Consider the following 11,982-nt stretch of genomic DNA (forward strand, 5'->3'; position numbering starts at 1 on the left):
TGCTATAAATGGTAGAGTTTTTTTTTTTTTTTTTAAATAAAGAAAGGGAAATTTACTAAAGAATTAAAGGGTTATCTAACTTATATGATCTTTGTTGTTTGAGAGAATTTGAGATTTTTATAGTTATATTATTTGAATTCAAAATTTGTATTTATCATGTATTTGATAATATGCTCTTTTGAGAATTTTCGAAAAACATCGGAATTTAGGATTTCCTTACAATAAATGTCACTTGGGTGGTGCAATGGTGCTCATCGGTGGTCCAAGGAGAGGAGAAGAAGATGTTGAGCATGGAGAAAACAATGAAAGTTGGAAGATGTTGATACATAGTTCAATTATTGTTAGAGAAGCCGAACTCCCAAAAATATAATTTCGCGCCCTACAGACACGGCGTAGGGTTGATTTTGTCAAAATTGACTTTTTAATTTATTTTATTTCAGGAATTCAAAAAAAAAAAAGTAGAAAGAAGGAAAAATCTATTTATGTCGTCTCGACTTCCTTTGGCATTATGCCACGCTTTTGGTCAGTTTCAGACAGGGATAACTATAATAATAAAAAAAACAAAAAGAAAGAAAATCACGCATTGACTTACTTTTTTAATGAGAGAAAAATTAGAAAGCAAGAGACATGGATAATCATATGTCGTGTTATTTACTCCTGTATTAAAAAAAAAAAACCAAAGGCCGGTTGATTTAAACCAAAACAAACTTATAAGATTTTAGGTTTATCGTTAAAGTCTCACATTTTTATTTCTTATTAAAGTCTTGAGTGGACTGTAAAATAAATTTTCTTGACGAATGTTTATTTTAATGTATAAAGTTTGAGTTTTAATTTTATGTTTGAAAAAAAAAAAGCATTCAACAAGCTTAATCCCATTTAAAAATGGATTTAATTCAACTTTAAATTTATTCAAAGTGAAATGTGAGTACCAGATAAATAAAAATAATAATATTTTAGGAAAATGATAGAAGACAAAGTAAACAGAGAAAGAACCGAGGTGTTTCCATTGTTCTATCGTAACAGCAAAAAAGAAAAGGAAAAAAAAACACACACACACTCTTATGTTTTGCCCGTTAATTTTCACATGACGACGACGAGCTCAACAAAGACACGTCTCTTGTTCTTGCTTTCTGATCAATGCCTATTTCTCGCAAAACTTCTCCTCATTTCTCTTCTTCTTTGCCGTCCTTTCATTCTGATCTTCACCGCAACGCTGGCAATGCCGGTAATTCTTGTAATAACCAAGCCCAACAGCAGCGCCGTCTCACGCGTCAAAGGAAGCTCAGGCACTTGACCGACGACGAGCTGGGCTTAAGGTTTGGTGATATCCACCGTTCCTTCTCCTCTCCCTGTTCCCCTGATACGCCGGCAAGGATGGACTCCAAGTCTCCTGAGAGGTTGGAGCATTGGTCTTCGTACGCCGAGCCCAAGCCTTTGCCTCTTCCTGAGGGGTTCTTTAACCGGAAATCCAAGACGCCCGTTTCCAGTCCTGCTCCGAGTAAGCTAGCATCACCTGATGAAAGGCTCGCCTCTGCTGTCGGAAGGTAACCCTTCAACATCTATTCACTTGTTTTTAAATTATTTTCTTAGCTTATCGGCTCTTTAGTTTTTTCCGGTTAATAAGTCAGTACTTAAGTTTATGTGTTAAACTGAAATATAAAAAGACCCACGTTTGTCGGTTCAATTCTATACATAAACTCATCTACTGGCAAGCAAGATCTAGAATAAAATATATTATCACTTTTTCTTTTCTTTTTTTTTTTTTTTTGGTATTGCCAACATTGCGGTGGTTGCCTATATCTGTGTATATATTAATATTGGAGAAATGAACTCTTGGCACTAGAATTTCTATGTTGCCAGTGCTTCTGATAAATTTGGTTCACGAAATTCTCAGGAAGAATGCAGATCACGTTGCTAAAAGTGCAGCAAAATCATCGGTCAATGTTCTTAAGGAATTCTCTCAAGACGAATTTGTCGAAAGCTTTACAAATGGCACAAAGCCGACGGTGACTACAAGGAGCGGTGCTACAAGTTATTTCTCATCTCCTGCCAGTCCTCAAAGATCAAACACCCAAGATCACTTTAATTCTTATGATGTTGCAGATTCAACCAAGTCTTTGTTAAGTCGTCGCAGGGGTTTTCCTGGCGAGAAATTTTCCGGGGGTGTTAACTACGACTTGAGGTTGAAGGTTTCGGCCAGGAGTGCTCCGACGACGGCTTTCTCTAGTCCCTCCGTTAGTCCACAAAGATCAAGAGCCATAGATCTCCATGAATCAAGTGGGTTGATAGACTTAGATGTTCCATGTTCAGGTAGGCCTGCTGCTTATAATGCTTCACCAGTACAAAATGTACATAGTCCTGAGAATTCTCCACTCCATATCCCTGGTCCAAATAAAACTTCATCCTACCATGGAGAGTGGCTTGAAAATAATAGTAATCAAGTAAATGCCCATCCTTTGCCCCTTCCCCCTGGAGCTTTACCATCATCATCACAATCACCGGTGCCACTACCATCACCGGTCTCAAATCACGTCATTGAAAAACCAATGGCAACTTCGATCATAAGTCAATGGAAGAAAGGAAAACTTCTTGGACGTGGTACATATGGAACTGTTTATGAAGCAACAAACAGGTATGCAAGCCTTGTGAAGCAGATTTTGCAGCGTTTTTTGATTTCTTTGTAGCAGAGGTGACATTTCATTTCTTTCCCTTTTGACAGAGAGACTGGAGCTTTGTGTGCAATGAAGGAAGTTGAGATCATCCCTGATGACCCTAAATCTGTTGAATGTATAAAACAGTTAGAGCAGGTTATATTCTATGTCCTAATTTATGCCTCAATAACCATTACATATGCTTTAGCTTCTCCACTATCTGCTGCAAGATTGGGGCTTGAAATTTCTTAGAAGCCCACATGTTTGGTTAAAAGACCATACACGATGTTTTCACTTTGTTCTGCTAAGTATCTAATACTACTTATTAAAATGGTCTATGGAACTCCCCTGAAAATCATAGTTACATAAGCTTTTTTTTGCTTTACCTTTTAACTGTTCCACATGCCCCCATTCCTTATATTTCAATCAGATTGCTTTAAACTTTTCCCTTTTTAAGCTATTTAAATCCCTCCTGGTCTTACATGTTGCAGGAAATTAGAGTTTTGAGACGCTTAAAGCACCAAAATATTGTTCAATACTATGGCAGCGAAATAGTACGTAGTCCTTCCACTTCTACACTATGCTGAAATAGTTACTTTTAAGCTGGGTTAATTTGAGGGGTTCATTGTTTCATATATAGGTTGATGATCACTTATACATATATTTGGAGTATGTCCATCCTGGCTCAATTAATAAATATGTCCGTGAGCACTGTGGAGCTATAACAGAATCAATAGTTCGCAATTTCACCCGTCATATTCTATCTGGCTTAGCATACCTTCATAGTTTCAAGACAATACACAGGTGACTTTCATGCACTATTAGAATTATATAGCAGCTTAATTACTTGTTTATTTTGTATTTAATGCTTTCAAAATTGATATACCAAGGGCGAACAATCCTTTGAAAATATATAAATTGCAAAATCCTAATGCACCAATGGTTCTTTTCTAACTTTTGTTGTAAGGGAACTTTTGCTCCATGTTACAGCTGTCAAAATGGTTGAATTAGAAAATGTCTTCTAGATGTGATTCTGTTTTTTGTTATAGTGTTTGATGCATCTTGTCAACATCAGATTTCATTCACTTGAATGCTTGTTCGTATAGGGACATAAAAGGTGCAAATTTGCTGGTCGATGCCAATGGCATTGTTAAACTTGCTGATTTTGGCATGGCAAAACATGTAAGTTTTTTACTTCCTTATAAATTTCTCATGTGGCAATGCAAAATTTACTTATAGTACCTTGCTTCTTCAAGGTAATTTTTGTTTTTCTGAATAATCAATGGTAGTTTTTTAATTCCTTCTCTGTGGTATAAGTTTTCTGGCTTCTCAATTTGCATGTTTCTACGATAAGTATTCTGCAGAATGTAGGCACCTGTTAGAAAAATATGCTGGGGAGCTATGAAAAATATGCTGGGGAGCTAGTGCCTTACATAGTGAGAACTTTTTGCTTTTCCAATATCAACCTATTCTTTCAAAGGCCATGCTTTCAGTCCCTAGGCAGGTTCTCTGTTTATAGTTAGACTCCTGCTGGTTCTTTTTAGGGTCACAAATACCAATTGTCTCCTTCATGGTTGTTTACCTGGGACAATGAACTCTTTTAAGCTGCTCTAATACATAGATTTGACTTGTGATTATGATAATTGGTTGTGTTTGTCTAATGTATGTGTGAAATATCCTTTTAAATGTTGTCAGTCTAATAATTTCTTGTGAAATATCCTTTTAAATGTTGTCAGTCTAATAATTTCTTTCTTTCTTTCCTTTTTCTTTTTCTTTTTCTTTTTTCTTTTAAATTTCAGCTTACGGGATTATCCTACGAGCTTTCTTTGAAAGGAAGTCCATACTGGATGGCTCCTGAGGTGATTTACTATACAGTAATTTGTAAAGACTTTTAGGCTTTTCCATGGCTGTTTCTACGTTTTTTTTTTGTTTACTTCTGTTATTTCCACTGCAGGTCATAAAAGCTGTCATGAAGAAAGATTCCGATCCAAATCTTGCTCTGGCTGTTGACATATGGAGCTTGGGTTGTACCGTCATTGAGATGTTTAATGGTAGACCTCCTTGGGGTGAACTTGAAGGGGTAAGCCCATGGCCGTGTTTAAACTTCTCTTTTAACTTCATTTTTTAAAATCGCATCTCTATTTTCTGTCTTTTTTAATTGCTCTCTTTTTTTCCCTGAAATTATTTAATTTGCTCGCAGTTTATTTCTGACAGCTTTGCTGATATTAAATGGACTTCACATATGGTTCTGATTTAGATTGTTTTTCATACATAATGTAACTAAGGAAAATTTTCCACAAAGGGTTTTACATTAATGCTTTTACTGTCAATTTTTATCCATCAGCCTCAAGCTTTGTTCAAAGTTCTGAACAAAACCCCGCCTGTACCAGAAGCATTATCTCCAGAAGGAAAGGATTTTCTACGTTGTTGCTTTCAAAGAAATCCCGCCGGGCGGCCATCCGCAACTACGCTACTTGAGCATCCTTTTGTACGAAATTCGGCTGATCAAAATGGACAAGCCCTCATGCAGGCCTTTTCTAGAATGGATCTAACGGTAAGCATCTGCTAAAAGTTTCTTGTTTTGGAACCATTAGAGAGCTCTACAAGTAACATTGTCTTAAACTGAAATGCAAATGTGATTAGTATGCTGATACTATATCAATGTTCGCATAGGATAAATCACATAGTATGAGAATAGAAATGATGTCGACTTCCCCGGGAACAAGGATGACAAACGGGAAATTGCCGTCTAATAGGTATACGATATACATATTTACACTAATATGGAATGAGTTTGATCCTGCTGCACCATACATTCCACTCTAGACACTGCATGATTGGCTTTACTCCTTAATGATTTATGCTTTCTTTCTTTTATTGTCCTCAGTGAAACCGGTCGATTAGGCTATCCCAAAACCAATAACTGTGCCGCAGCTTCGCACCATCCCCTCGATCCTGCTCTTGAGGTCTCGACTTACACGTCTGCAACACGAGTGATTCATGGTTCACATAGTTTCAGCCCTTCGTCACATGTTTCAAGCAATATGCCACTCGGTGCGGTGAACAACCACCCATTTGCTGTGGGGCGGATGCAAGGCAAGGAAGTCCCACACATCTGAAACTTGGGTTCGGATTCAGATCGATGAAATGTAGGAAATTGTTTTAGTGGCTGTTTGGGTGGTCAGGGTTTGATGACTGGCGTGATGTTCAATTTCACCATTTTCACGGCTCTGATAAACATAATGTAAATACAGGGCTTCTTAGTTGTTAATTCTGTTACTTGATTCTTTACATGTGTTTCAAAAACATATCTAAACAAATGAGACACTTGAAATTTGGCCAAGCAAGTAAAGCAATAAGAATCTGGGTTCCTCAACTTGCAATACATCTCCAAATGATTCCAGGGGGATAGTGTTTCAAGAAAAGTCTTATATACCACGCTTTTGAAATTTCAAAAACATCATCCCACAACATTTTACGTCTGCCTGCTTTGGATTTAGCCCATCAACAGCAATGGGCCTCAATTTCAACAAATCGTGTCTTATGTAACCTAAGAAGTAAGAACCAAACCATTCACCTTTTTTCTTTTTTTTTTTGTTATTTGTTATTTGTTATTTGTTGAAGGTGACTTTATATTTTCTTTGAAATTTCTATTCAATAACCATTATTAATCATCACGGAAAGCAAAAAGAATTCATATTTATAAAAATTTAAAATAAGATGCAAATAAGAAAGGGTAAAAATTAGATATTATAAGTCAATCATGTTTTAAATTTAAATCTACGTATTTTTTTATAGATTTTATATAAAAGATTAAAAGAAATCTCTAGTCCCTTTCACAAAATTAGAGCAAATAACGATCTTGATTTAATAAATTTAATCTGCAACGTTTTTGTATTATGTTAATATTTGCATAGAATATATAAATATTGAGGGTCAAATTATTATACCGATTAAAATTATGTACAACTGACAGAAAACATTAATGTCGTGATTTATTTGTTCTCGGTTGCTCACTTTTGAAATAAACAGGATTAAATTGGTTCAAAATTTTTTGAAAGGGATCAATTTGCTCAATATTATATTCCAAAAAGATGACGTAAGTTCGAATCTTAGACACGACATTATTGAAAGAGGCAATCATGAGCATCGAATATCAACTTTAAAAAGACAGGAAAATACCAAAAAAAAAGTAATTAAGGAAGGCGCGGCAGAGTTAGAAAGAGCATATGTGTTCCTACATAAAGAAAAAAAAAAGGGTTTTGAAAGGCTTCATATAATTTTGTTGAATTTCGGGAACTTTTAATGTAATTTTGTTGAACCTTTGACATGATTTTGATAACTTTTCAGTAACCTTTAAAGTAATATTTAATAAACTTGGATATAATTTTAGTAATTCTTGGTATAAGTTCACCAAAAGCAAAAAAAGTAGCAACATATAAACAAAATAAACACTATTGAGTATTGACATATTATATCATTCACCTTTAAAACATAATTAGTGCTTTTCAACTTTTGTTTGACAGCAATAGGTAGGGGGACCTTTCGGCTTTCCTATGAGCCTAAACTGGTACCCCAAGAGACGGGGGCATAGAAACCCAAAATCAATGGGACACACATCTTCAGCAACAAAACTTTCACCCTACAAATGTAGTTGAAACCTTGTTTTGGACCTTCTAGTGGAGTGTCTCCCCGGACATCACTAACACACCCAGGTTCAGATGCTAACTATCAAGTTTAATTACCTGATAGCTTTTCAGACTTGTAATGGAAGTGTTAAGAATACCGAGGTTTTGACAACTTACCTGTAACTTGGGTTGTAAGAAATTTTCTTGTCCTCTCCTCCTATAGAAATTCAACTACCATGTAATATAGAAGAGCTTGATTGCCTTTGAAATTAAGGCTACTCTGTTCACACATCTTTAAAAATAGATTTATTGGATGTATAACTGGATTGCAGTAATATAATTGGACCGCTGAAAGGTTGAAAACGAACAGCATTGAAAGCTACGTCTCTTGAAAACTCAGTTGTTGTTTATTTTTTTAGCCAAAGGCACATTTAAAATATGCATCTCTTAAATTAAAAAAAAAAGTACTAAAACCCAAAGTTGCTGCTGCAAAGTGGGACAGAGCTTTGATTGAATCAACTTCCAGGCAAAATAGAACCCTCTCTACAATCCGTTCCTTTTTTTTTTTTTCTATCACCGGGATTGGTCCACATTCATTGAACTTATGTGGGTAAAGACACTGCTGATTTTAGCATGCAGATAAGATGAAAAATGTGTGGTTAGCATGTTTTGGCACTTTTTCTTTTTAGTTGCTTCCAAAGTTAAAAATTTGATTTGAGCTCGATATATATATGGTTCCAATGAGTGATGCAAAGGAGTTCACTGAACCTGAAATCCAATGCTTATCCAAATATGAATCATGTGGAGATGAGTGGAGACTGCTGTTTTCGTACAATTGATTTCTTGTTCATTTTGCATGTCTTTCAGGAAAAAAGTAAAGCTTTTGAGTGGTAAAAAAGAAAGAGAGAAAAAACAGTTTTGTTTTGGCCTACAGCTATTTCCAATTTGATGTAGCATTAATGGGCTTTTGTTGAGGTGCAAAACAACCAGCAGCAAGCTTGCTATTTTCAAATGTTGCTCCAATTTGTACTTTTCTTTGTCGCAAAATACAAGTTGGAGAGATTTTGTACTTTTAAACAGAAAAAAAAAAAACATCAGTACTATAGTTTTGTCTTCCCAAGTGTTCACAAGCAAAACTACAAATCCCGTAAATATTATTATCCTAAGACTTAAAACAAAGCATAGCATTTTTTTATTTAGTTAATGGATACCACCTCGTGTCTTAGTTATTGCTCTGTCAAAACTGGGAATCCAAAGTTAGAGAATATTTCCTTCCCAAGAAGATGAAAGATGACTTTATTTGAATTCAGTTTTCTCTAAATCAATATAAAATGATTCTGAGAAATGAATGTCGTCATGTTCTCCTAGAACAGCCAAAATTCTCAACAGAATATACATCGATTTCCCCCAAATTTTCAAATGTAGGGAGTAAAAATATGAAGGCGGTGGGTAAATTAATTAGTGGTAAATGTCAATCTTAATTTAATGCCTGGAGCACAGGCCATATTCATTCATGAAACCTGACATTTGTTCAAAGTTCTTTTGCCCTTTAAAGAACCAAGGAAAAGAAACAAAGATCACCCATATTAACACCAAGACAAATGGAAAACCTCCCCCCAAACTAGACCATAAAAAACATAAAACACATTGGCTTAATCTTAATTAGCCTTTTTCTCTTTTGGTCTTAATGAAACGCTGATGTCTCAGCTGATAACATGGAGCTCATATATTCTCTAACCTCTCTTGCTATCACATCTCTCATCACATCCCAAAACTCTGCCGGCACCCTTTCCTCTCTCCTCCTCTCCGCCACCACCACCGCACTTCTACTACTAACTCCACTACCAGGCGGCGCTAGAGTCAACGCCGTCAACGCTTCCTCTTCTATCATCACTTCCGTAGATCCCAATGCACAATGATCGCCACCATCCATTGGCTGATGAGTAACCCGTAAGATCTGTTGCTGATGTTCTTGTTGCTGTTGCTGTTGATGATGATGTTGCCCTTCCCTTGCCCTCCTCTTCAACGTCGAGTTCCAATGGTTTTTCACAGCATTATCAGTCCTTCCCGGAAGCAATCTAGCAATGGTGGCCCACCTGTTACCATACCGAGCATGAGCGGCCAAGATGGTATCATCCTCAGCTTGGGAAAACGGACGGTGCTCAACATTGGGGCTAAGCTGGTTACACCATCTAAGCCTGCAAGATTTCCCTGATCGACCCTTTATATATCGGCTTATCAAAGACCAGTTTCTAGGCCCATATCTCTCAACTAGTCGAGTCAAAATCCTATCTTCCTCAGCACTCCAAGGACCTTTGATCTTCTCAGCTTTGTTTGAACCCCTTGCAGATAAATACGAATCCGAAGAAGATGCATCAGATGATGATGTAGAAGATGAGCATCCATTCATTGCTTCCATCTTTAATCACTTACTCGACAGTAAAAAAGAAGAAAACCTTCTCTTTTCTTTTCCTTTTCTCTCTCTCTCTCTCTCTCTCTCTCTCTCTCTCTCTCTTTTGGGGTTTATATTTGTTTGTTACTTTAGGGGTGTGGTGAAGAATGAGGATGAGGCGAAAGGGTGAAGGAGTGGGGTTGTTTATATATGGAGAAGGAAAGGTGCATGAACACAGTAGGCGCCTAGCATTTGGAGAAATGGGGTACTTCCAGGAAACTGGCTTTTGTAAAGTTGGTGGGGGGTCCAACTATAGACTATAGAGAGCAAGGTTTCGGTAGATGCGCACCCCTAGGTTTATTTCTTATTGCATTGGGTTTATTATATCATTTTTCGGTTCCTTGGTAGAGCATAATATCTTGTCATTCTGTTTTTGTCTTCACTTGCCAATTTACCATTTTGGATCCAACTTTACTTCTCTTCTTGTGTGATGATTTTCATATATCACCCTAATCCCAATTATGAGTTTTCTTTTAATGGAGCATTATGTGTTTAACTACGAATTACATCAGTGCTGTGTATAGAGAAGAAAAGGATCTAGAGATTTAATATAATTTTAATTGTAGTTAATGAAAATGGTTATAGAGAATAACTAAAATAGAGTTATTCACCAATTTTACTTATATACTATTCTTTTACAACAATAACTGGTGTTTATTTGGTTATTGGATTGATATAGACTGAAGCTGTGCAAAATTCCTTTAAAGGGAATAGTCATGTATAAATCACCAATACCCAAAATGTTATTTTTAGGTCAGTTGGAAGCCAAATAATACAATCACTTCATCATTTGTACCATTATTTTACAAGAAAGCAGGAGACTTTATGCTCTAGGAGCGATTATAATGTTGTACGAATCACATGGATAAAGTCTTTCAAAAGGATATGTTGGTGGCGAACATTAGACTTAATTCCCACAACCTTATATTGATATTTTTAATGTACCAAAATTTACATGAGACACACTAGTCGCAAAAGAATTCAATAAAAATTTAAATTTCATTTAATTCCCAATAAACCTATTCATCAAGCCTTAAACATTATTCTTTTTATTTTAATATTTAAAATTAAGTTTTCACAGTTAAAATAATTTATTAATTATATAAAATTACTTGATTACAAATTACTATTTTTAAGTTTCAGGGAAAAAATTTAATTATAAATAAACTAGTTTTGATAAGTCTAATACATACGATCATTTGGGGTAAATAATTTTTTCGATTAACTCATTATACCCTTTCACATATGATACGAATAAATATATTTATTAACTTTTTTTTTTAAAGAATTTATGTGTAAAAATTGAATCCGGAAAAAAAAAGAGAGAGAAAAGATTGGATACACAAAGATAGAGGGGGTAGAAATGGAATTAAAGGGGGACCAATGGATCTCGAGAAAGAAAAGAAAATTAATAAAATCATTCTCGTACTGGCACAAGCGCAATGCTTATCGGGAGCGTTTAAAACATGACAGGAAAGGCAGAGCTGTTTAACACGTAACAAATGTTTTAAAACGGAAAGTGGGACCCTTTCGACCTTTTTTGACTACTTTTGCTTGCACCAGATTTACAGCTGTAACTCCCCCATCCATAGCCCTTCATTTCATTTGAATCAACGGCTTAAATCATCCCTCCCAGCAAAATTTAAAAAAAAAAACACAAAACAAGCACACTGTTAACCAAAAAAAAAAACAAAGAAGAGAGAACCCCCTTAAAATAACCAGTTTCAAAATGATTTCAACGCCCTCCACGTAATATGGGCCCACACCCAGCCTGTAACACTCTCACGTGATTCCAGTTGAATCCCTTTGACTTTATGGTTTTTATCCAACGAAATTAAACTCCCTCTCTTTCTCCACTCCTCCCTAGGGAGCGTGTCACTCAATTTCCCAATTATTACCATCATTTCTCCCCCTTTTCTTTCTCTTGTTTTTAAGGAGCGGATGATTTTAATCATTCTGTTTTTCATGCAATTCTTTTCAATTATCCTTTTCTGGTAAAGGCTAATAAATTTTAGGGGAGAGTTCTGTGCAATAAAAATGGAATTGGATTTTTGGATATAATCATTATTTAGGGAAGTATTTTGTTTTTTTTGCTATAAGACATTTTAGATGGTTTAATTTTTCTATAGATATGAGAGTATGACAAAATGTTAATTAAAACTGACAGTTTAGATGTGATTTGAATACAACTTTAATTAAAAAGATCAAACAAATATCATAATATGAAGAAAGTATGTTTCTATGGAGGGTA

The 11,982-nt window shown here is 35.6% G+C and overlaps 2 protein-coding genes across 3 annotated transcripts; one reads left to right on the forward strand and one right to left on the reverse strand.

The window, feature by feature from the left end:
• Positions 1-963: 963 nt before the first annotated feature.
• On the forward strand, positions 964-6,027 carry LOC107887015 (mitogen-activated protein kinase kinase kinase 5). 2 transcript variants are annotated; one of them, XM_016811148.2, is made up of 11 exons: positions 964-1,544; positions 1,895-2,632; positions 2,720-2,807; positions 3,143-3,205; positions 3,292-3,455; positions 3,758-3,833; positions 4,451-4,510; positions 4,606-4,731; positions 4,996-5,205; positions 5,325-5,407; positions 5,539-6,027. In XM_016811148.2, the coding sequence occupies exons 1-11, from the start codon at positions 1,138-1,140 to the stop codon at positions 5,768-5,770; spliced, it is 2,247 nt and encodes a 748-aa protein (XP_016666637.1). In that variant the 5' UTR covers positions 964-1,137; the 3' UTR covers positions 5,771-6,027. The 2 variants fall into 2 exon arrangements, with proteins under 2 accessions (XP_016666637.1, XP_016666638.1); XM_016811149.2 differs by lacking the exon at positions 5,325-5,407 and having other exon boundaries at positions 991-1,544.
• A 2,729-nt stretch (positions 6,028-8,756) lies between these two features.
• Positions 8,757-10,142, reverse strand: LOC107887014 (transcription factor MYB56). The gene has a single exon (XM_016811147.2). The coding sequence runs from the start codon at positions 9,696-9,698 to the stop codon at positions 8,964-8,966; it is 735 nt and encodes a 244-aa protein (XP_016666636.1). The 5' UTR covers positions 9,699-10,142; the 3' UTR covers positions 8,757-8,963.
• Between the last annotated feature and the right edge of the window lie 1,840 nt (positions 10,143-11,982).

The sequence above is a fragment of the Gossypium hirsutum genome, chromosome A05, assembly GCF_007990345.1.
Source record: "Gossypium hirsutum isolate 1008001.06 chromosome A05, Gossypium_hirsutum_v2.1, whole genome shotgun sequence".
NCBI classification, from domain to species: Eukaryota; Viridiplantae; Streptophyta; class Magnoliopsida; order Malvales; family Malvaceae; genus Gossypium; species Gossypium hirsutum.